Raw genomic sequence first — 25,519 nt, 5'->3', positions numbered from 1 at the left:
AATGTGTCCTGACAGTGTCTGAGCCTCAGCAGGGACAATGCACAGCAGCGACCGAGGGAATTCCTCTGCCACGGCGCAGGAGTCAGGCCTCTGGATGTGGGCTCAGCACGGCCAAGTTGCCGTGTTTGGAGCGGCTCGGGGGCTGCCCCCGGGGAGCGCGGGGCTGGAGCGTGGAACGGACACGCGGACAAACGGCCCCAGGGCTCCAGTTGCAGCGGCGGCAGCGGCAGCAGCAGCGGCAGCAGCGAGTCTACGGCGTCTACGGCGTCTACGACCCGTCCCCGTCCCTCTCTTGTTCCTCCTCTCCCTCTCCCGCTGTCCTGCACTCTGTCTCAGTGTCCCACAGCCTCTCCCGGTGTCCCTTTCCCGACCCCCCCGGCCCCTCTCGGCGTCCCCGTCCCCGCCTCTCCCTCTCCCCCCGCAGGGCTGGGCCATGCCCCGGGCCCGCCCCCGGCCCCGGGCGTCCCGCCGCGGTCTGGGCTCCGCCCGGCTCTGGCGGTGCTGGCTGTGGCGGTGCTGGGCGGGCATCAGTGCCTGGGGCCGGGGCGGCATCGCTGCGCTTTGGCTGCGCCTGTCCCGAGCCCGGCCCCGGCCCCGGCCCCGGCCCCGGCCCCGACCCCGACCCCGACCCCGACCCCGACCCCGGCCCCGACCCCGGCCCCGGCCCCGGCCCCGGCCCCGGCCCCGGCTCCTCCCGGGCCCCGCTAAGGACACACGCGGCGCGGCCGCTCCCGCCGCCTCCGCCGCGGCTTCCCCGGCCCGAGCTCCGCCGCTCGGCAGCGCAGCCGCCGGCCTCGAGCCGCCGGGGCCCGGGGCGGGTGGGGATGCCCGGCCCGGGGCGCTCGGGGGGCGCTCGGGGGCCGTGTCTGGCCCCGGGCCGAGCGCTGAGGGCCGCGTGTCGCCCGCAGGGGAGGCGCGGGAGGCCCTGCAGGACCGGTACCGGCTGGGTTCGCTGCTGGGGCGCGGAGGCTTCGGCAGCGTCTACTCGGGGACGCGGCTCTCGGACGGCGCCCCGGTGAGCGGCGGGGCTGGCGGCGGGCGGAGGAGGAGGAGGAGGGCGGAGGAGGAGGAGGAGAAGATCGGGGCGCGGCGGGGCAGGCGGCGAGCTGAGCCCGCTGCTGGCCTTTGCTCGCAGGTGGCCATCAAATGCGTGCCCCGGGCCCGCGTCCAGCACTGGGGCGAGCTGGTGAGTGAGCGGGGCCGGCGGGAGAAGCTGGGGCCCGGCAGGGGAAGAGCCGGCGGGAGCCCTGCAGGGAGAGCGGGCGTGGGCTGAGCGGGGGGCCCAGAGCATCCGGGGCTGGGTGAGGGGTTCCCGAGCCCTGGCACAGCCTCAGCCCCACTGACGGCATCGTGGTCCTTCGGCAGCCCAACGGCGCCCGTGCGCCCCTGGAAATCGTGCTGCTGGACAGGCTGTCCTCTGGATGTGGTGGCATCATTCAGCTGCTGGAGTGGCTTGAGCTCCCCGACAGCTTCCTGTTGGTGCTGGAGCGTCCGGAGCGGTGCCAGGACCTCTCGGGTTTCCTGGCGGAGCGGAGGTTCCTGCCGGAGGAGGAGGCGCGGGGGCTGTTCCGCCAGGTGCTGGAGGCCGTGCGGCACTGCACCAGCTGCGGGGTCCTGCACCGCGACATCAAGCCCGAGAACATCCTGCTCGACCTGGCCACCGGGCAGCTCAAACTGATCGACTTTGGCTGTGGCGCCTTCCTCCAAGACACAGCCTACAGGCAATTTGCAGGTGAGCCCTCTCAGGGGATGTTCCTGGGCATCTCACGGCCCAGCCTGGCTGTAGCACCGCGGCTTCCCCCTCTCGCTGCTAGGAGCGGCGTTATTTCTTGAGCCAAGTTGCTTTTGGGTGGGGGCGGGAGGGGGCCAGCCCCCACACGCCCAGGGATGCCGGGGCGAGGCTTTAGGAGTTGCAGCATCCCCTGATGAACTCCGTCTGTGTTCCATAGGAACCCTGCCCTACAGCCCACCAGAGTGGATCCACCACCAACGCTACCACGGCGAGGCAGCGACCATCTGGTCCCTGGGCCTCCTGCTGTACCACCTGGTCATGGGGAAGCACCCGTTCAGGAGGGGCCAGCAGTTCATCTGGGGGCGCATCTTGTTCCCACGATGGCTCTCTCAAGGTGGGTCCTCATCTCTGGGCACAGGGGAATCCCGGTGCTGGGAGACAGCAGCAGGCTGATGAGCACCCTGCTCTGGCCGCTGCTGAGGAGGTGGCACATGTCCTGCTCTCCTCCAAACAGAGAATCCATGGGGAAGTTTAGGCACAGCTCTGGGCACACCCAGCATGGCCTGGGCACGGGAATGGAGGGGCAAAGCAGACGGGATCCTTCTCCAACTGACTGCTGGTTTCTGGTTTCTCTCTTCAGAGTGCCAAAATGTTATCAGGAGGTGTTTGTCCATGCAACCCTTGGACAGGCCATCCTTAGAAGACCTCTTCAGTGATCCTTGGCTGCAGGGTGTTCATCTGCCCCAGAAGATGGGAGAGGTCCATGTGCACAGTTTGATCCAAAGACCTGACAGGTAAGAGCTCCACACATCTCATGGCAATCAGTGCTAAAGAAAACCAGAGTGTTTTTGTCCTGCCTGTAGCTCTGAGCAGGGATGACCAGATGGGAACATCTGTGCTGGGGCGGAGCTGGAGACCTGGTGTAGCAAGCACTGGTGGCCACCATCCACCCTAGTTATGCTTGTCCTGGTTCGTTGGTGGCTGGGGCCCTGGGCAGAGCACTGACAGCCTGGTCTGGCCCCCAGGGAAGGAGGAGCCCCTGGAGAAGCTGTATCAGGTGGGGCTGCTGCTGGAGACACCAAGGACAACCCCAAGGATGCCAAGCTCTTCCTCGACCTGGCCACCGGCAGCTGAAGATGATCGACTTGGATTCTGGCACCTTCTTCAGACACGCTCCCTGGGGCCCAATTTGCAGGTGAGTCCACAGCTGGGGGGATGCTCCCAGATGTGGGCATGGCACGGCCTGGCCGGGCACCAAAGGTTCCTCCCTTTGCTGGGGCAGACGCCACAGATTCTTCACTCGGCCGTCAAGCTGCCTTTTGGCTCTGCGCAGCTGCTGAGGGCTGGGTGTGCCGTGGCCGGCTGCAGGCTGGGCACGTGTCCTGCCCTCCTGCTCTGCCCCCAAAGGCAGCAGTGATGGGCAGCTTTGGGCCCAGCTCTGAGCACGGCCAGCGTGGCCTGGGCACTGCGGGCGGTCGGGACGAGGGGACAGGAGCCTTCGGCTGACGGGCACTTTCTGGTTTCTCTCCTTCCAGCCGGGCTCTGCGGGTGCTGAGGCTGCTCTGGGCTCTGCCAGGGCTCTGCTGGGCTCAGCCCCAGGCACGGCTGGGCTGGCTCTGCCCTCACATTGCTCTGACAGCTTTGCATCAGACCAGCCCATTCGGAGCCCACCGAGTGAGCTTTCTGCTTTTGCAGGTGAGTGAGACTCTCCTGCAGGCCAAGAGATTGCAGTGAGGGATCCACATCCAATTGGCAAGAACCCAAGCACTCCACAGTTCCAGCTGAACGCCTGGATCTCCACAGGATGTTTTGTCTGCCCCGCTCTTCATTCCTTTTTTGGCTGGAATCGTGCAACTGCCCTTTCTTCCTCCTCCAGAAGTGCCACAAGTGAGCAAAACCTGGCGAGTGGACGGCGTTCCTAAGGCAGTGCAGTCTGGAGCGGATGGATGAAGAATTGCCCTTCTGCACTTCCCAAGCAGAGCAAAAAGCTGTAAGTGGGACTTTGCGTCTTTACGAAACCCCTGACAATTTCAAAGGGAATGTGCAGCTCATTCACAGGGTGAGAAGGAAGGTCGTCTTGTAAAGGATTTGGGGTTTGGCAAAGTTTAGATTCCCAGTCCTGCTTGGAGCTGGCGGGGCACAAAGCAATTTCCTATTGCTTCAATCACAATTTAAAATAATACTGGAAACAAACCACAAAATCTTTTTTAAAAGGCTGCTGAGGTCAGCAGGATGGATCCATGCCATCAGCACATTTATGGAGTAAATAACGGAGATCTCATTTGAAAAAGTTCAGTTATCTCTTTATCCAAAGCTATAAAGTATTTTTACTACGCTGCACTTGGGTTTTGTTTTTATCTTCCACTTTTTTTCTGTGTTGTTTTTAATTTTCTTTTTTTTTTTCTTTCCTTAATAGAAAACTTGTCCTAGGGAAGGAATGTCCTTTGCTGCTGGTTCCCGTGTGGAGCAGCTCCCCAGGCAGAGCCCGGCAGCTCCTGGCCCTGCAGGGCTGAGGCTTTTCCCCGTTGCTGGGCACAGACTGATGGAGCAGCACTGCTGAACACGGGGACACACAGAGGGAGCAGGAGCAGCTGCCTGTGTCCACCTGCAGCTCCAAGGCCCAAACTCTGAGCAGACAGGGCTGGAAGAGACTGGCAGGCTCCCTGTTTGCTGTGCTGCCCCACTTGTGCCCGGCCCAGCTCTGCGGGAGGCAGAGGGAGAACAAGGGGCAGCTCCGGCCAGCCCCCAGCACAGGAACACCTCCGGCCCCGGGCCTCGGGGCACTGTCAGCACCCGCTGCTCCGGCCACGGCTTCTGCTGGCCCTGACGGCGACAACCAAACTGTGCCTGATCCCCAGGGAGCAGCAGCAGGGCCTGGATCCGATCCCTCAGTCTGGGGCAGGGCTGGACAAACGACCCCCACAGCAGCAGCAGCAGCAGCAGCACATGGAGCTGACTTTGAGCACAGCCCCCGCCACTGTTCCCTCCCGTGGGCAGCGGTGTCACAGCAGCCTGAGGCACCCGGGAGCCCTCAGGGCCCGCAGGGACTTGAGATGGCAGCCCTGGGCTCCTGGGGGTTGTGCAAGGAACAGAGGTGAGGACTCCCTCTCCACGTGGAGCTTCCCGATGGAAAAGGCTGCTGTGAGCAGGCAGCTGCAAGGGCAGAGGAAGGAGGGTCTCGACCCCTGGATCTGTGCCACTTCCACAGTCCTGGGCAGCAGCCACCGAGCCCCGGGGGAACAGAGGGCACAGCAAGAGGGACAAAAGCAGGCAAGGTCAGAGACTGGAGAGAGCCAGACCTGGGAGCAGGAGCAGCTGCTTCATCGCACTCTTGGAGAAAGCTCTCGGCTGTTTCTAAGCGCTGAAAGGCGTGAAGGGCAGAGGGGAGGGGACACCAAACAATGCTCCTGTTTGCACACCCTCCCCTCTCAGTGTCCCAGATGGAATTGGATGAACTGTATTCTTCTCTCTGAGTTGTCTCGTTCAGCGTGAGCAGCTTAGCACCAGGAGCTGAAGGAGCTGAAGCCTTAGGCCACAAGAGCTGACCAAGAGGGAACTTTTTGACCAAAGTAATGCTGCTAACATGGACCTGACTGAATCCAGCAGATAAAATCATGGGAATACAGAATCCTTTCTGTTGGGAAAGACCTGGGAGCTCATCAAGTCCCAGTGTTAAGCCAGCAGTGTCAAGCCCAGCACTAAAGCCTGAAGTGCCAAGGCCTGGACAAGAGGCCTGACTGAGGCCTGAACAAGCGGCCCTGAGCCAAAGGTGACCTCTCGATGAACCTTCCAGCCAAAGGTTATCTTTGTATCTGCTCGTTAACAAAATACGCACCGTCATTAGCGTTGTAATAGATGCATCCTCTCCTTAGTGAAACGTGTATTGACCTTTCTGTATTTAGAAGCCAGACAAGGCCATGAAGTCTGACATCTGGCCTTGTTCGGGGCTGTAGGGTCAAAGGCAACTCCCCTGGTTCCTCCTTGGGCCCTGGCCAGGCTTTGGGAGAAACCCAAGAGGAGGATGCAACCAGATGTTCCTGCACTAGGAGTGCTGCTGGCAGTGTGTTTATTCAGCACTATCAAAGCTGGGCCCTCTCCCAGCCAGGCTGGAGCCTCAGCTGTGGCTGGAGGCAGCTGCAGGAATTCCCAGTGTCCGGGAGAGGCTCTGCAGTCCTTGGCTGTGACAGCTTCCCCAGCTGCTGTGTGGGTGTGGGTGATGGGAAAGGCTGAGGGTAACTGGTGATGGATCTTTCTCAATCACTGCGGGCAATCCGTGGTAGTGACGGCTGGCTGCATTGCTGAGCTGCTCCTTCTGTGCTCCTTTGCTGCTTTGAACTGTAGTAAATTTCACTGATTCCTTCAGGTGGTGTCTGTGTCCTTGGTGCTGAGCCTGCCCACTGCGAAAACAAAATTGGCATAGCTTGGCCGGATCAGCACAAAATGACACTTTTTAAATCTAAAGGTGAGGAATCAGTCCTATCCGAAATTCCCGGATGGGAAGCCCTTCCCTAGAGTTCTCTGGCTCTGGAGTGGGCTGAGGTGGGAACAGATTTTTGACAGGGGCCACTGTATTAGAGGGTGTAAAGTACCCCACACTGGCTCTGAAATGGCTCACTACTCAGCCTGAGTGGGTACCACAGTGGTCTCTTGAAAAGGAGAGACTTAGATGCCCTAAAAACCCTGGTACAGGAACAACTGGCTCAAGGACACATAGAGCCATCTATGAGCCCTTGGAACACCCCAGTATTTGTTATAAAAAAGAAATCTGCTAAGTGGAGGTTACTCCATGACCTGAGAAAAACCAATTCCACGACGGAGAGAATGGGCACATTGCAGCCTGGTGTGCCATCGATGTCCCACAATGCTGCCTGCCTCCTGGGACATCCTGATTGTGGACTTAAAGGGCTGTTTTTTCACTCTTCCATTACCCCCAGATGATACCCCAAAGTTTGCCTTGATCGTGCCTTCTATTAATAACGCTGCACCAGTGCAACGTTACCAATGGAAAGAACTTTCCCAAGGCGTGGGAAACAGCCCCACGATGTGTCAGTGGGGTGTCGCTCAGGTACTCTGATCAGTGAGAGAACAGTTTCCAGGGGCATACTGTTACCATGGCCTGGATGACATTTTGATTGCAACCCAAACCAGGAAAGAACTCTCACTGATTCAGCCAAGCCTGTTGCAAGCGTTCAAACCACTTGGGCTGCAAGTAGCACCAGAGAAAGTGCAGCAGCAACCACCCTGGAAATATTGGGGACTCAAAATAATGAACCAGACCATACAGCCACAAACAATTCCGTTTCCAACCAAAATTCTAACTCTAAACGATGCACAAAAACTCTTGGGTACCATCAACTGGGTCAGACCTTACCTAGGACTGACTGACTCTCAACTAGCACCTTTATTTGACCTCCTAAAGGGTGACTCTGAATTAACTTCTCCCAGAAAATTAATCCTAGAGGCAAAAGCTGCTGTTGAAACAGCAGAGCAAGCTATCACCAACAGACAAGTCCACCAGATATGCCCACAGGTGTGGATCACTGTGTTTATTCTCATTGTTAGTTTTCATCCTACTGGTGTTCTTGGGCAGTGGAATCCACGCTGGCCTGATCCTTTGCACATTCCAGAATGAATGCTTCCACCTCATCAAGCAAAAAAGACGGCACCCAACGTCTTTGAACTAACTGCACAGTTAATTATCAAATGTTGTCGCAGGTGTTTACAGTTGAATGCTACGGATGCTTCAAGAGTTGTCTTGTCTCCGTGACACAAGAGCAATTCTAATGGTGTTTTGCTAACAGTACAGCCTTGCAAAGTGCTTTGCAAGGACACTGGAACGCTTTGGGCACCTGCCCGACGTGTCTGTCCTACCTTACGTCCTGTCCAAGACCACCAGCAGCATTCTCCTGGTGGCCCCTCCACAGACGGTGTGGAGCCGTGTGTGGAACAGTGCTGGAAACAGCTTGTTCACCGACCTCGTGGAGAGCTGGGACTCTTAGAGTGACGGTGCATTTAAGGATTCTGTTTGTTTACAAACTGGTTTTCTGTTTACAGAGTGGTTTTTTCTGTTTACAAATTGTTTTTCTGTTAATTGTTAATCTTGTTAATTCTGTTAATTGGTTTTTCTCAGGGTTTTAAAAGTTGAACGTTTTCTTGTTTTAGTGTTAAGTTGTAGTTTGGAACCATAAGCAGTTAACCTGTAACATGCCAGCCCGGAAGATTGTGATCTCGCCTGACAGCTCCTGGGAGTGAGTGCTGCAGCTCCAGTGGTACATGGGGCACATCACTGGCTGAGCAGAATTAAGTTTGTCAAAACCTCCTTCCAATTAAACCCATGCTGTCTTGTGTTACCCTGTCTGCAAAAGGGCCCTTGCAAATGGGATAACGGAAAACAATCTGCATTTTAATAAAAGCAAAGGCAGGAGATGTAGCAGGGTCCAGCTGGTTCACAGCTGGGCATAATGAGTCTGATCATAACAGACCCAACTGGGCTGACCTGGCTTGTTCTAGAAGTCCCCGGGGGAACAAAGAGCTCAGACAAGCCCATCCAAGCCCTGGCTGCAGACACACCCCTGGCCAGAGATGTGGGCAGTGCAGAGATTCTCAACCAGCTGGCTTTCCAAGCTTGGGAAATTCAAACTCACCATAAAAGGGAGCTTGGAACAATAAATTGTGGCTGTTGGTCAGAACTCAAGAAGATACTGTGTGGTGTGTCTGTCTCCAACCCACCAGCCTCGTGTTCCACTATGTCTAAATCTGTGTTTCTATCTATATCTCTATCTCTATATGTGAAACAATAATAATAATGTGCAGTAATGCTGACAATACTGATTTGCCACCTTTGGCTGCTCAGGGATGTGACACTAAATACCCTACAGAAAAGCATTGGCCACGACTCAAATGTCAGTGCTAAACTTTGTGAGACTGCTTGCAAGGAATAAAGGAGGAAGGGATGAAATTGTCGATTTTTATGGGGTTTGCTGATACTGTGGTGTGGAATGCTTTGTCTGTTAGTGTGAAAATACAGTGATTTGGACTGCTGGTGTTTTCATGTACCAGACTATTCACAAGCTGCAGGATCATCAAACAGACAAAGGGGCGGTTGAAGGAGCAGGTGAAAAAATGAGGAGATGGGAACCTGTCCTGATGGAGAACCCATCCCACAGATGTTCTCCATACCCTTAACAATGGACCCAGTGGGGAAATGGAAACCCCTGGATGTGCACAGCTGCGCCCAGTTTGCGAATACAACCGTGCACAGTGAGACTTTGACTTCTGGGGAAATTGTTCTGGGTGTGATGGCCCCTGACAGGGCCACCCCAGAGGCTGCAGGGCTGGACCTTCATGCATTAGAATTAATTAGGACAAATCAGAAGCAAATGAGAGTTATCAATACAGGAATAGGAACTCAGATTTCTCCAGGACACTGGAGGTTTGAGAACTGCTCACTGGAGCTTGGCCTTGAAAAGCGTTGATGTCATGGGAGAAGGAATTGATGCAGATTGTCAAGGAGAAATCAAAGTCATCCTTTGAAGCAATAGTGAACAGAGTGGATTATTTAAGCCTATGGCGTGGCAGCAATTACTGATATTGCAGTTTGAAAAACAGTTGTGCAGAGAGGAGATCCACAGTGTCACTGCGGTCCCCTGGCTCCACAAGGCCCTGCAGGCTCCCAGGGCACCTTTGGTTCTATGGGGCCCGCAGGGTTTAGCTGGCGGGCAGGGTCAGCACCAAAGAGACACGCACCAACTTAAGGAAGCCCAACCCCACCGCGGGGGGACCCGCCTCCCGCCGGGGCTCTGCCGGCACCGCCACCGGGACCCCCAAAAACACCTCCCGGGGACCCCCCATGTCCCCTTGAGGGGCATCTGCGCCTCAGCTCTGGAGCCCTGCCAGATCCAAACATCAAGCTGCCCGGCCCCGACAGAAAAAAGCCCCGGGAGCCATAAATATATTTTCTGTGAGCTCCAAACATCCCTTCCCCGCTTCAAAAAAACCGCCCAGGATATTTGGGGCGCGCTCCCCCTCCCCGGTCACCCGCAGGATACGGGAGCGATGGTCCCGGGGCGAAGGAGCTGCAGATCCAGAGAGCAGTGAAGTCACACAGTGCCTCCTCTGCCAGCTCCAGCTCCTCCATCCCTCCTCTTCCTCCTCCTCTGTCCCTCCTCCTCCTCCTCCTCCTCCTCCGTCCGTGCGGCCGCGGGCCGGGAGCTCTCGGGTGAGCGGGGCCGGGCCGGGACACGATGGGAAAGGGGTGGGTCACCCCCAAACCGAGCTGGGGGCAGCGGAGGTTTGGGGGAACAATGGGAAAGGGGTGAGAGGGGGGGGATAGGGGGAGGTGGGACAGCGGGAAGGGAGTTCCCAGTAGGGGTCCCCCAGTAAACCCCAGGACTCCCAAGCCCTGTCCCAGCGCCCACAGTTCCCTCCACAGCCCCGGCTGAGTGGGGGGCTCAGCCCAGGACCCGTCATTGTCTGGGGCTCCCTCGAGTGCAGCAAATGGGAGAGTGCCCCCCAGGGTGGATTTTTGGGGGTCTCCCCACCATCACGGCTTTAAGAACCCCCGACAGTCAGGCGCCGCTTTAACTCCCCTTGGCAGGGCGACACCACTCCCGTTGATTCCGGTAGTGGAGCCCCCATGGGGGGCTTGGGGGTCCCGGGAGGGTTTGGGGGTCCCGGGGGGGTCTGGGGCTACCTGGGTGATGCCGATGGTGGTGATGAGGACCCCGTGCCAAGTATAAACCTGCTCAAGGGGGCTTGGGGGCGTGTTGGGAGGTCCCATGGGAATTGTGATGTCCTGAGAGGGTTTAGGGGGTTCGTACGGGGCATTTGCAATCTTGGGGAGTTTTTGGAGGGTCCCAGGGATGTTTTTGGGGTTCCAGGGGAGGTTGGGGTGTCACGGGGAGATTGGAGGTTCCCAGGGAGGGGCTGGGGGGTACCTGGGCAGGGCAGGTGACAGAGCTGGGACCCCGTGCCGGGTCCGAACCTTCTCACTGGGCAGCGTCAGCGTGTTCAGGGAGATCCTGGGGGACCCCGAGGGTCACCCCAATTCCCAGGGGAGCCAAAATACTAAGGGCTCCCCTGAACTCCCTCACCCCTGGATCTGCTGCAGGCAGGGGGACACCAGCACTCGGCCCCTGCCCCCACTATCATGGGGGGGCTGTGGAAGAAACCAGGGGGGCACAGACAGGTCAGGGTGGAACCCCAGAGTCCTGGAGGAGGGGACATGGGGACAATCCCAGGAATCCCCGTGAGGGGCTTAGGGGGGACCCAGGAGGATTTGGGGGCGGACTGGTGGGGTCATGGGGGCATTTCCAGGAGTCTTGGGAGGGGGGGAAGAACAGGGTGAGCCCCCAGGATGGGTTTGGGCAGAACCGGATTGGAGCTTCCAGACACTGAATCCGATGAGGAGAATGACCACGATGGCAGCGATGACGGACACAGCGAACACCAGGGTGAGATTCCTGCTGGATTCCGGCTCTGGGAAGCACGGGATGGTGAGGAGGGGCAGGGGAACCTCCATCCCACTGCGCCACATTCCCAAACTCCCAGTTACCACATTCCACATTCCCTGCCTCAGCCCAGGAGAAGATGCCGGGCTCCGGCATTCCGGGATGCTCCACCCGGCACCGGTGCTGCTCCCGCTCCTCCAGCAGCGCCTCGATCCTGGCCCGGGGGGGGAAGGCGCCGTCACTGTTGGGAATGATCCCGGATTTCATCCCCCTTCATCCAGCTGATCCCCGTGGTGCTGGGGTAACATCTCTACGTGTGGCAGGACAACATCGGGAAACAAAGGTTTACTTAACCGAAACAAAGAGGTGGACAAAGGTGGAAGGGGGAGATAACGCAGGTAAAAGACAAAGCTTGAGGCTGCTGCGTGCTTTTCTTTCTCCGACGTTCGGGGAGACGCGTGTCTGCCGCTCCTCGAGGATCTCAGCCGCCGCAGAGCACGCCGAGCGGAGAACGGCTGTTGCTGGCTGGAGGAGTTTCACTGTGGCCAAAGGGATCCAGTCCTGGGAAATCTACTATCACCAGTTCAGCCTGAATCCTGAGTTTTTCCTGCCACCTGCGGGAGCTGGTCCAGGCCCTGCCTCGCCTTCGGCTCCTTCGGCGCTGCTCCTCTTGCTGCAGCGTGACCCTGCACCCCCTGCGCTGCCGGGACATCCTGCCCCTGCCTGCCGGGACACCCTGCCATCCCAGCGACCAGCCCGGGACTTTTCCACTGTTTCAGCTTGGTGCTCTGAGGATCCTGCAGGGACAGCGAAACCAAACTGCCCTGGGTTTTGTGAAACAAAGCCCTCGAGGTTTTTGGTACTGTTGTCGTTTGTCATTAATGCTGTAGTTGTTTGGTGGGGGGGGAGTTTTTTGTGTTTGTTTGCTTTGTATTACATACTAGTAGAGAACTGCTATTCCTATTTCCCAAATCTTTGCCAAAGAGCCTCTGATTGTAATTTTACCTGGCAGATACCTGTCTTCCCAAACCAAGACAAGGAGGAAGGACAAATCTCACTCCCTCCGCTTCCAAGGAGTGTATATTGTGTGTTGTATACTCCCTTGGGGTGTTTGCCACCTTTCCTGAGGGTGAACTTGTAGGATTTGTTGCAAACTTATTCACAAGAAATGTTGTGTGTACCTATTAGAGTTTTAGAGTGAGTTAGGGATTTGGCAAAGGTGAATTGTTTAAGTTGAAAATAATTTTTGGGTGTAACAGATCAACCCCTGCATACTACAGATAAAAATACTTGCAAGAACCTTTCCCTTTTTCATTTATCATTATGCACACTGCTTCACTGGAAAAGGCCTCACGGGATGTGTTTGGAGAGGAGCCAGCTTTTCCATTAAACAACAAGGAATATTTTACTTTTGAAAGAAAGAGACAAAAACATGCCATTTTTTTTAACGGCACGTTCTTAGTTATCAGATTAACAACATTTTTGGAGGGCTATTCAAGCAAGTATTAAGCGTAAAACATACAAATAAACTTACTCTTACTTTCAGCAATCCTTTAAGAACTAGAGACTTCTCTTAAAGCAGGATCCCTTTCCTTCTGGGTGGATCACCTTTAGGTATTCCTCCAAACAAGCTGCAGCTGTCCCATATGACACTGGCAGGGGCAGCTCTGGGCCGTGGTGCTTCCCCAGGAGTTTTTGGCGGCTGACTCTTGCTTAGGTAATTTAGTAATTGTGCTGCCACCTTGGGGATCCCCAAAAGGTCTGTCTCCCACATGCCTGCATGTTGCAAGACTCTATTTCATTTCCATATGTTCCTCTTTTCTGTGCACGATTGGTCTTTGGACAGATAAAGGAGGGGTTTTAGCACCTGTTAATGAATTAATTAAATGGTGGATGTACTGATGTAATCTCTACAAAATGATTCTGTTAGATACTTTGGAGACTTCTGTTTTGCTTGTGTGATCTTTACTATTTGAGGGAAACTTTGAAACTCCTGATGGGCCTTGAGTGATTTTTACTTCTTGGACAGACCGTGCTTCTCTTGTCTTTCTACTTGTTGTCCCCTTAATTTTAGCCCCTAGAGGGCTAAACTTTACAGTTTCATTAAATAAATCATAAATGCTTCAGTTTATAAATAATATAGATGTTCATTGTATATTTTTATATAATTTAATTTTGTCCCCTACAGGGCTAAAATTTGGAGGGTGAGTGCTGCTCTTCAGGAAAACCTGGTGATGGAACAAATGAGGCGCAGCTGGCATCAGTCAAGGTTTCAGTTAGACAGAGTGGAAACTCTGCAGTTGGACCAAGTGCCTTCATCAGAGCAGCAAGTTCCAGAGCTCCTTCACTGTGGCACCTTCGGGCTTGGTGGTAGGAGAACCTGACACAGTGAGTGTAAAGCAGCGACACCTGAGCTTGCAGAGTCTGTGGGTGAGTAAAATCTGGTCTAAGTTCTGTTGTTTTACAGAAGAAAAATGTTGTAGCTGATCTGTCAAACACAGTAGACTCCAAGTGAGGGCCTGGCAGTGACTCTGTAAGAAGAAATGGTTTATAAAACAGGGTAAAAAAGTGGGAGCTGGCTGCTGAAGATTGATAGCAGAGATTTTTTTTGGCTTGGTTGTCGCACTAGTGATTCCACGTGGTATATTTTGATGCTTTTCAGTTTAGATTGCTGTACAAGTATGAAGTTAAGGCATTAAAAACAACCCCTCAAATTTGTCTCATCAACGGGCTCTAGTACAATTACGTGGTAGTAAATGCATCAACAAATATTGGTTTTAGTTATTTTTTGAAATAGCTCTTAAAAAGCATCCCAAATCTTGAGAATTCATTGGAGCCTTCCTTAATTGTTTGGCATTTCAGTGTGTGTAGGCAGTAGAGCATGTGAGCAGCTGTAACCACGTTCATGCGGTCAGTTTTGCAAATACATGAAAAAACTTGCTCATGGGAGAGTCACAGCCCACTTGTGTTTACAACCTGAGACTGGTACAGTGAGTAAAAACAAGCTGGGATACTTGTAGGAACAACAAAAACCCAGGAAACCTTGAGAAATCTTTGGAATCAAAATTATTGTGTGTTTATGGCCAATGCAGTGCTAGAGAGCCAGGACATGTGGCACGTTAATGTTTGGGTTTGGTTTTTTAGTGTCCACTTAAAATTAGTAACATGGCTCAGATTTTTCAATACAGATCTCTTAGGTACTGGAGGTAGTTCAGTGTGTCATACTAAACACTCTTGGAGTTGAAAATGTTGCTTTGTGTGAGTATTTATATTTTCTGAAACTCAGCTGTGCATGCTTTTTGTTCGCCGTTGAAATGCTGTAACCACAGCTGAATTGAAATTGGTCGGTTCAAAGGAGCTGATACAATTTTATCTGTTTGCTCATCTAACTTAGAGCAAGAAATAGGCACAGACTATGGACTGAGGGATGTTCACTGGTATGTTTGAAAATTTGTGTTTGATAATTGAAGTTAAATATCATGAGAAAACCTCATAAACAGGGGTGAAATTCAACATGTAAAGTGCTTGTTTTCCTTTGTGACCTTGTGTGAACTGTTTTGCAGATCAAACTTCTGAATCTTTTCTTCCGGCCCCTTTGTTGGAGGAAGGGTTAGGTTGGAATCCTGCAGTTTTCTAAAGTAGTGTCTTGGAAGAGAGAGGAATGAATCCCAGGCTGAGCCTTCCTTTAGGAGAGGAACTGCTGGTATCCCGTCACGCCGCGCGCCGCTTTGCGCCTCGGTGTATCCCGTCACGCCCTGCGGCGCCGCTTTGCGCCTCGGTGTATCCCGTCATGCCCCGTTCCGCCGCTTTGCGCCTCGGTGTATCCCGTCATGCCCTGCGGCGCCGCTTTGCTCCTCTGCGTACAAATGACGTCACCGGCGTTTATTTCGCCTCTCATTTGCATAAGTTTACATAAGGCTGGCGCCTCGGTGAGGTGGGCGGGGTCTGAGTCACGCCCAGGCCCCTCCCAGTACAAACCAGTAACTCCCAGTCCCCGTGGGCAGTGACGTCATTCGCGTTTATTTGTGTTCTCATTTACATAAGTTTCCATATCGGCGCGGTGGGTGGGGTCAGAGCCGCATTGGCCCCTCCCACTCCCTCCCAGTAGAACCCAGTAACCCCCAGGCCCCGCCCAGTTTGCCCCGCCCTTGTTGTCCAGCTATATAAGGGAAGGGGGCGTGGCCTGATGAGGGGCGTGATCGGTTCACATGTGGGGGAGGGGCAAAGGTTAAACCACGCCCAGAAACCCCGAAACCAGTTTAAACCAGTATAAACCAGTAACCCCCAAACCCACTCCCAGTCCATCCCAGTATAAACCAGTGACCCCAAACCCACTCCCAGTCCATCCCAGTACAAACCAGTGACCCCAAACCCATTCCCAGTCCATCCCAGTATAAACCAGTGACCCCAAACCCACTCCCAGTCCATCCCAGTATAAACCAGTGACCCCCAAACCCACTCCCAGTCCATCCCAGTATCAAACCAGTGACCCCAAACCCACTCCCAGTCCATCCCAGTATAAACCAGTGACCCCAAACCCACTCCCAGTCCATCCCAGTATAAACCAGTGACCCCAAACCCACTCCCAGTCCATCCCAGTATAAACCAGTGACCCCAAACCCACTCCCAGTCCATCCCAGTACAAACCAGTGACCCCCAAACCCACTCCCAATCCATCCCAATATAAACCAGTGCCCTCCAGTCCCCATTCCAGTGCCCTCACCTGTCCGTACTGGTTTGAACTGGGATCTCTCGACGCTCGGTGACCTCCAGGGAGCGGCTCAGGGCCAGGGCCCGGCGCTGGGGGATACTGGTTTATACTGGTTTGTACTGGTTTGTACTGGGTTATACTGGTTTGTACTGGTTTGGGGGTTTTCCTTACTGGTTTGTACTGGGAGGGGCTTTAGGGGTCACTGGGATGAACTGGGATGAACTGGGAAGGGATTTGGGGTGACTGGTTTGTACTGGTTTATACTGGTTTATACTGGTTTGGGGTTTTTCTTTACTGGTTTGTACTGGTTTGTACTGGGAGGGGGTTTGGGGAGTTTTTTGGGATTTTTGGGGAGAATTTGGGGGATTTTGGGGATCTAAAAATTCCAATTTTTCGTGGGAATTTTGGGGTCATTTTCTGGGATTTTGGGGCTCTGAAATCCTGATTTTTATTGGGAATTTTTGGGGTGAATTTTTGGCGTTTGGGTGGGAATTTTGGGGAGAATTTGAGGGATTTTGGGGCTTCAAAAAACCCCATTTTTCAGTCGGAATTTTGGGGTCATTTTTTGGGATTTTGGGGCTCTGAAATCCTGATTTTTAGTGGGAATTTTTGGGTCATTTTTAGGGCATTTTCGGTGAATTTTGGGGGATTTCGGGGCTCTAAAAGTTCCAATTTTTAGTGGGAATTTTGGGGTGAATTTTGGGGGATTTTGGGGCTTTAAAAATCTCAATTTTGGGAGGGAATTTTGGAGTAAATTTTTGGGATTTTGGGTGGAAATTTTTGGGTGAACTTTTGGGGATTTTGGGGCTCTGAAAATCCCAAATTTTAGTGGGAATTTTGGGGTTTTTTGAGGAATTTTAGGTGGGAATTTTGGGGTGAATTTTTGGGATTTTGGGTGGAAATTTTGGGGGTTTTGGAACTTCAAAAATTCCAATTTTGGGGTGAATTTTGGGGATTTTTGAGGCTCTAAAAATCCCAATTTTCAGCGGGAATTTTGGGGTAAAATTGAGGGATTTTGAGGCTTAAAAATTTTCAGTTTTCAGGGGAAATTTTCGGGTCATTTTTTGGGATTTTGGGTGGAAATTTTGGGGTGAATTTTTGGGATTTTTTGGGATCGAAAAATTTTAATTAAAATAATCAAATAATTAGTTATTTAATTATTTTAATTAAAATTAAATAAAATTAAATTTCAATAAATTTTCAGCTCGCCGCTTTTTGTTGTTGTTGTTTTGCTGTCGCCGCGGTTTTTTTCTTTTTTTTTTTTTTCTTTTTTTTTTTTTGTTTTGTTTGTTTGTTTGTGGGAGTTTGAGGCGGTTTTTGGGAAAATTTTTCCCATCAGGTTTTGCCGATTTGGGGATTTTTTTTCTTTTTAAAGCGATTTTTTTCCCAAAAAAATTTCGTTTTTCCCTCTAAAATCCCCATTTTCCCCCTAAAATCTCCCTTTTTTCCCCAAAATATCCATTTTCCCCCCAAATTTCCGTCTTATCCGGCAAAACCCCCCGCGTGCCGCCATCTTGTACGGCAACCCCGAGCGGCCAAACCACCCCAACCCGACAAATTTTCCCGTTTCCCAACCAAAATCTCCATTATTCTCTCTAAAATTTCTTTTTTTTCCCTTAAATCCCATTTTTTTCCCCAAATCTCCATTTTCTTCGTTTTTGTACGGCAAAAAAAACCCCGCACGCCGCCATCTTGTACGGTAAGATCCTCAGGGCGCCGCCATTTTGCCGCCCGCTCCTCACCCCTCACACCGCGCCGCCATTTTGTACGGCATCCCCCAGCGGTCAAACCACCCCAAAACTCCCTAAATTTTGCCCTTTCCCCCCCAAATTTAGAGTCAGAGATTTCCATTTTTATCTCTAAAATCCACTTTTTCCCCCAAATCCCCCTTTTTCCACCCAAATCTCCATTTTCTCCATTTTGTACGGCACGATCCTCAAGACGCCTCCATTCTGTCGCCCTCACGTCTCCCTCAAACAGCGCCGCCATTTTGTACGGACACCCCCAGTGGCCAAACCGCCCCAAAACCTCCCGATTTTATCCGTTTTTTCTCCAAATTTAGAAGCGGAAAATCCAATTTTTATCTCTAAAATCCCCTTTTTCCCTGAAATCCCCTTTTTTCCTCCCAAATCTCTGTTTTCTCTATTCCGTACGGCGAAATCTCCGAGCCGCCATTTTGTCGCCCTCACACCGCGCCGCCATTTTGTACGGCAAGCCCCGGAGGCCAAACCGCCCCAAAACCTCCCGATTTTATCCGTTTTTTGCCCCAAAAAAACGAGTCGGATATTTCCGGGTTTTAATTATTTTGAATTTTTCAGGATCCCCCCTCAGCCCAACGTGTCTTTCCAGGGTCTTTTCGGGGTGTCTGAGGGCGCGGCCGGAGCGGCCCCGGGGGAGCTCAGCGGGTTTGGAGCGAAGGTTTGCCGGAGAGGGCCTGATTAAACAAACAAAAAAACCCCGAAATAAATAAAAATGTAAAAATATCATTCTGGGGAGGGATTCCCCCTCCCCCCAAATTTTTTGGGTTTTTTTTTGGGGGGGGTTTTTTTGGTCACCTTTGGCCGCCAGCTGCAGGTGGTTCCGGAGGCGCCGGCGGCGCTGATCGGCCTCGTGCGTGGCCTTGGCAAATGAGGAGACAGGGGAAGGAGGCAGCTCTTAGGAACAGAATTATTCCTTTTATCCTCTCTATGCCTGTTTAAGTACTGCCTTCCCTTAGGGGGATAACTCAAGCAAACACCTGTTGGATGCCGTTGTGTTTTCAGGGATGATTTAGGGATGGCTGCCCGTTTCTAGTGATCCTGTTCAGAAGTGGTTTAAAATGTACAGTAGTGTAGGCAGAAAGTCAAGCTAGAGCTGCTGTGACAGTGCTTCCATCATCTGTCAGCATCCTGAGTGTTGTGAGCTAAACCTGAAATTTGATTTGAACTGCCTGATATCTGCCAAGGGGCAGGATATCATTGCTGGAGAGAAATCCTCTCATCTTCCGCGACTCCATCCCCAGTCAGATGGAAGAACAGGTTGGTATCCAGAGGTGAATGGCGCTGGACCTTTACGGGGCACAGAAATCATCCATATCCCCATGCTTTTAAGGAAAAGGATTCTGAGCAGAGGGCCCTTTGGCTCTGCGGCAGAAACTGTTTGGAAAAACTTGCTTTAATAATAAGATTCTGACTGAAGAGTTTTGCAGAGCATGGTTTGCTTATGGAAATGGTCAAGCGGTCGTTCTGGTATTTGGACACCAGGTTACAAAAAGAGGAAAACTACTGTATCGGTATACACGAAGTGAATGAAAAAGTAGATTAAAGGAAAAGTTCAGAAGCCAAAGCTGGAGAGAGGTTCAGAGTAACCCAAAATTGCCATCCGAGATCTTGGGGAGGAGGGTTGTAACCTTTCTGAGGTATTACTGTGTGTGTGCTCCCTAACGAATACATTGGGTGTGTTAGACCAAACCAGACAATTAATTTTTAACACGGAAGGACTTTGAGGACAACTCTGACACCCAGAGGAAAGAAAAGGCTTTATGGAAAGTTTCCATCTTCGAATCACTGCTAAAGTAGAAGTGCTGTTTTGTTAGTGGAAAATGTCAGTGAAATTTCAAATAATTGTGTATTCCTGAGAGGTGATTTACTACAGTAAATCCCCTTTGTGGAATAGTTAAGTCACAATTGAAATTTGGTGCTGTGCAGTAGTCCATTGTTCTGGTCCTGAAACTCTTTAGGGAACAGTCCCCATAAGGGGTAGTGATTTGCTGGTGGCCAAGAAATGTATTTTCTGTATGATCCAGGTGAAGAAGTAAAGGAAGAAATGCTGTGAAATGGACACATTTTTTGTACACCTGAAAAGAGACTTGGATGTGATATGCAGGCAGATATCAGCTTTAAATTCGATGTAGTCAATGTTCATGGTATTAACATACAGATCTTTATCAGCAGAGGTGTATTCAGGCTTCTTCTATTTTCCTGTCCATTTGCTTCAGTGTAGCAGTGTGAGATCAGAGCCCAAGGCTTTGCAGACTGGCTCCTCATTTGTGCCCCTGTTTGAGGCAGGGAACAGGTAGACCTGAGAAACAGTGAGAATGCCAGCACAGGGGCTCCTGCTGCACGTGCTGATGCGTCCCTTGTGTGGGATGGAGAGTGCCCACTTGGTTTGAGGATTTGCTTCCAGGCACCTGATTTCTCTGAGATGGTGTCATTTTCTCTGTAAATGTGCCTCTATGGCTGTAGCTGCCAACAGTTTAGTCTGAACAGTATTCATCGGTTTGATTGTTTCCTGCTCCCTCTGACTTTGTGGTGCACAAGTCGACCTAAATGTCTCAATAATGAATTATTGCTGGGTAATTAATCAGCTTCCCCTGCTTTAGACAGTTGCCTCCTAGAACTTACCATTATTCACCTCCATCAGCCAAGACATACAGACATTAATTGCCTCATAATATTGTCAGGAAGATGTCAGGTAGTACTGCCAGGGTGTGAGTGCATCTCTTTGATCTAAGCAAATTTTGTTAGTGTTTTGCCCCTAATCTCATTCTACACATTTATCTTGCCAGTGCCACGAGCTGGACTGAGGACACATCATCAGGGTGCAGTCGGGAGCAATCTGTCCAAATGAACAGTGATTTCAGATTTGCAATGGGAAGTGAGTAATTCCCCAGCAGGTAAGTCACAAAACCAGTTACTGACAGCTGGGACAGTGGAAATTCTCCTTGCAGTGGCCTTGTTTTAAACACCAAGATGAACATATAATGCATGCTTAGAAGGTGCAAACAATGTCTAGTCTCATTTCACTCAGTGAAATTTGCTCAGCTTCATCTTGGAGCACTGGAGACATTTTAGTATTTCAAAGTGTATCAAACTATTTGCCCAGTATTTGGAAAAGCTACTCAGATTTAGTGGAAATGTTTCTATTTCAGACCCAAACCACTTTGATATTTGTTAATTTTATTAGTGTATTGAAGTTCATTGACACTGGGAAAAGTGATCCTGTTTCTTCAGTTGATAACACCACAGGAATTGCCTTTTTATTAATCTTTATTTGGATGCCTCCCTGTCCCTATGGAACAATGGGGTTGAAGATGCAGTCAGGTAGAACACTGGAAGGAAAAGGCCAGGCTAAATATTCCTTGAAATAAATAGGTCTCTTTCCCCTTGACTTCCAAGGAAAAAAAAAAAAACCTAATTAAATACAATTGAGGGGAAGAGGAAAAAAATGAGAACCTTTGATTTGAACACACTTTGGAGCAGAGCATGGAGAGATAGGAGAATGATCTCTGTGAGATGAATAAGTTGCCTCTCCTGCTGCATTTGTTTTGGGGTGGGTGAATCATTTCTTGAGGATTCTGTTTTTAAAAGTTGGATTTGACTTGGTTGATATTCCTTTCAGCATCTAGATTTTCTATTTTGGCTTGTATTTTTCATACAAGAACCATGTTGTTAGAGCAGATAGCTGGTCCTGCAGTACAGGCAGATCTCATAAGGGTAGGAGGATAAGGAAATACACCGGAAAGGACAATATTGAAGATTTTATCAAGTTTGACCTCCTGGCAGTTGAAGCAAGTTGTCCCTCCAGGTCTTGTGGGAGCTGTTTCAAGTGAAGAGAGCACGAGTCACAAACACAGTGAAGTTCTCTGACTGATTCTAAACAGGGTAAAGAATTAGCCCCTTCACCATCACGCCTGGATTTTTACCTGGGGAGAATGTCTATGGAAAAAGATTGTGGCTGTTGTGAAGGAATAATGTCCAAGGCAGCCGAAAATCTGCGTTGGCTGATGTGTTGTGTGTCCTCCCTCCTCCCAGTGTTTTCAGTCAGTGTGTCAGAGCCTTTCCTGGCATGTGAGACATTCCTTGAAGTGTTGAAATGGTTCCTTGGGACTCCCTCACTCTTGGCAAAAAAAGTAGGAGGAGTGTTGGGGGTTAGGTTTGTTCCTTCTTTCTCTAAAGAATTTTTTCCCCACACGTTACCAAGGAGACCAAGTGTTGGATACTTGAGAGTACTTAACCGAAACAAAGAGGTGGACAAAGGTGGAAGGGGGAGATAACGCAGGTAAAAGACAAAGCTTGAGGCAGCTGCGTGCTTTTCTTTCTCCGGCGTTCGGGGAGACGCGTGTCTGCCGCTCCTCGAGGATCTCAGCCGCCACAGAGCACGCCGAGCGGAGAACGGCTGTTGCTGGCTGGAGGAGTTTCACTGTGGCCAAAGGGATCCAGTCCTGGGAAATCTACTATCACCAGTTCAGCCTGAATCCTGAGTTTTCCCTGCCACCTGCGGGAGCTGCTCCAGGCCCTGCCTCGCCTTCGGCTCCTTCGGCGCTGCTCCTCTTGCTGCAGCGTGACCCTGCACCCCCTGCGCTGCCGGGACATCCTGCCCCTGCCTGCCGGGACACCCTGCCATCCCAGCGACCAGCCCGGGACTTTTCCACTGTTTCAGCTTGGTGCTCTGAGGATCCTGCAGGGACACCGAAACCAAACTGCCCTGGGTTTTGTGAAACAAAGCCCTCAAGGTTCTTGGTACTGTTGTCGTTTGTCATTAATGCTGTAGTTGTTTGGTGGGGGGGGAGTTTTTTGTGTTTGTTTGCTTTGTATTACATACTAGTAGAGAACTGCTATTCCTATTTCCCAAATCTTTGCCAAAGAGCCTCTGATTGTAATTTTACCTGGCAGATACCTGTCTTCCCAAACCAAGACAAGGAGGAAGGACAAATCTCACTCCCTCCGCTTCCAAGGAGTGTATATTGCGTGTTGTATACTCCCTTGGGGTGTTTGCCACCTTTCCTGAGGGTGAACTTGTAGGATTTGTTGCAAACTTATTCACAAGAAATGTTGTGTGTACCTATTAGAGTTTTAGAGTGAGTTAGGGATTTGGCAAAGGTGAATTGTTTAAGTTGAAAATAATTTTTGGGTGTAACAGATCAACCCCTGCATACTACAGATAAAAATACTTGCAAGAACCTTTCCCTTTTTCATTTATCATTATGCACACTGCTTCACTGGAAAAGGCCTCACAGGATGTGTTTGGAGAGGAGCCAGCTTTTCCATTAAACAACAAGGAATATTTGACTTTTGAAAGAAAGAGACAAAAACATGCCATTTTTTTAAACGGCGCGTTCTTAGTTATCAGATTAACAACATTTTTGGAGGGGTATTCAAGCAAGTATTAAGCGTAAAACATACAAATAAACGTACTCTTACTTTCAGCAATCCTTTAAGAACTAGAGACTTCTCTTAAAGCAGGATCCCTTTCCTTCTGGGTGGATCACCTTTAGGTATTCCTCCAAACAAGCTGCAGCTGTCCCATATGACACTGGCAGGGGCAGCTCTGGGCCGTGGTGCTTCCCCAGGAGTTTTTGGCGGCTGACTCTTGCTTAGGTAATTTAGTAATTGTGCTGCCACCTTCGGGATCCCCAAAAGGTCTGTCTCCCACATGCCTGCATGTTGCAAGACTCTATTTCATTTCCATATGTTCCTCTTTTCTGTGCACGATTGGTCTTTGGACAGATAAAGGAGGGGTTTTAGCACCTGTTAATGAATTAATTAAATGGTGGATGTACTGATGTAATCTCTACAAAATGATTCTGTTAGATACTTTGGAGACTTCTGTTTTGCTTGTGTGATCTTTACTATTTGAGGGAAACTTTGAAACTCCTGATGGGCCTTGAGTGATTTTTACTTCTTGGACAGACCGTGCTTCTCTTGTCTTTCTACTTGTTGTCCCCTTAATTTTAGCCCCTAGAGGGCTAAACTTTACAGTTTCATTAAATAAATCATAAATGCTTCAGTTTATAAATAATATAGACGTTCATTGTATATTTTTATATAATTTAATTTTGTCCCCTACAGGGCTAAAATTTGGAGGATGAGTGCTGCTCTTCAGGAAAACCTGGTAATGGAACAAATGAGGTGCAGCTGGCATCAGTCAAGGTTTCAGTTAGACAGAGTGGAAACTCTGCAGTTGGACCAAGTGCCTTCATCAGAGCAGCAAGTTCCAGAGCTCCTTCACTGTGGCACCTTCGGGCTTGGTGGTGGGAGAACCTGACACAGTGAGTGTAAAGCAACGACACCTGGGCTTGCAGAGTCTGTGGGTGAGTAAAATCTGGTCTAAGTTCTGTTGTTTTACAGAAGAAAAATGTTGTAGCTGATCTGTCAAACACAGTAGACTCAAAGTGAGGGCCTGGCAGTGACTCTGTAAGAAGAAATGGTTTATAAAACAGGGTAAAAAAGTGGGAGCTGGCTGCTGAAGATTGATAGCAGAGATTTTTTTTGGCTTGGTTGTCGCACTAGTGATTCCACGTGGTATATTTTGATGCTTTTCAGTTTAGATTGCTGTACAAGTATGAAGTTAAGGCATTAAAAAAAAACCCGCAAATTTGTCTCTTCAACGGGCTCTAGTACAATTACGTGGTAGTAAATGCATCAACAAATATTGGTTTTAGTTATTTTTTGAAATAGCTCTTAAAAAGCATCCCAAATCTTGAGAATTCATTGGAGCCTTCCTTAATTGTTTGGCATTTCAGTGTGTGTAGGCAGTAGAGCATGTGAGCAGCTGTAACCACGTTCGTGCGGTCAGTTTTGCAAATACATGAAAAAACTTGCTCATGGGAGAGTCACAGCCCACTTGTGTTTACAACCCGAGACTGGTACAGTGAGTAAAAACAAGCTGGGATACTTGTAGGAACAACAAAAACCCAGGAAACCTTGAGAAATCTTTGGAATCAAAATTATTGTGTGTTTATGGCCAATGCAGTGCTAAGAGAGCCAGGACATGTGGCATGTTAATGTTTGGGTTCGGTTTTTTAGTGTCCACTTAAAATTAGAAACGTGGCTCAGATTTTTCAATACAGATCTCTTAGGTACTGGAGGTAGTTAAGTGTGTCATACTAAACACTCTTGGAGTTGAAAATGTTGCTTTGTGTGAGTATTTATATTTTCTGAAACTCAGCTGTGCATGCTTTTTGTTCGCCGTTGAAATGCTGTAACCACATCTGAATTGAAATGGGTCGGTTCAAAGGAGCTGATACAATTTTATCTGTTTGCTCATCTAACTTAGAGCAAGAAATAGGCACAGACTCTGGACTGAGGGATGTTCACTAGTATGTTTGAAAATTTGTGTTTGATAATTGAAGTTAAATATCATGAGAAAACCTCATAAACAGGGGTGAAATTCAACATGTAAAGTGCTTGTTTTCCTTTGTGGCCTTGTGTGAACTGTCTTGCAGATCAAACTTCTAACTCCTTCTATGTGAGTTAGCATTAGCAGTAAGTGGCAAAGTCCATCCTGTTGTTAAGAATTTGGATGCTGTGTAGGGTAAATCCACCTTTTCCCCCTATTGTTTGGCCTCTCTTCTTACCATTTCTGTAATCATCCATGATTGAGTAAATCCCCAAGAGCATTTTGTGGTAGTGATGCAACCACACTTGCCATTTTGTGAGTGTGTGATAAATACGTATTAAATGGTACCAAATGAGCTTAGCAGAGATAATAGGTTGTGTGCTTTTCTCTAGAGGCAAGAACACCGGGTGTGGCCTGGTGTTGGGATTGTGGATCACAGGAATCAGTCGATGACCTCAGTTTTAAAACACCAGTCTGGCTGCATTTGGTCTGCTCTTCTCTCATCTGGAATCTCTGCCGTCTGTGCAA

General features: G+C 50.5%; 2 protein-coding genes across 2 annotated transcripts in view; both read left to right on the top strand.

Annotated features, from left to right (window-relative positions):
* Nucleotides 1-25,519, top strand: part of LOC136303562 (uncharacterized) — a gene marked incomplete at its 5' end in the record, with an annotated part of 1,177,971 nt that overhangs the window by 170,888 nt on the left and 981,564 nt on the right. The gene's annotated exons all lie outside the window — the stretch shown is intronic.
* Nucleotides 917-3,431, top strand: LOC136303546 (serine/threonine-protein kinase pim-1-like; the record flags this gene model as incomplete). Its single annotated transcript, XM_066207185.1, has 6 exons — nucleotides 917-1,015; nucleotides 1,136-1,186; nucleotides 1,366-1,732; nucleotides 1,950-2,126; nucleotides 2,373-2,526; nucleotides 3,428-3,431. Coding segments are annotated over 6 exons (852 nt in total), but the record flags the coding sequence as incomplete, so codon positions are not given.

The sequence above is a fragment of the Chamaea fasciata genome, unplaced genomic scaffold (genome assembly GCF_029207755.1).
Source record: "Chamaea fasciata isolate MVZ Bird 193981 ecotype frontalis unplaced genomic scaffold, bChaFas1.0.hap1 SCAF_37, whole genome shotgun sequence".
Classification (NCBI taxonomy): domain Eukaryota; kingdom Metazoa; phylum Chordata; class Aves; order Passeriformes; family Sylviidae; genus Chamaea; species Chamaea fasciata.
This window is presented reverse-complemented; position numbering and strand designations above follow the sequence as displayed.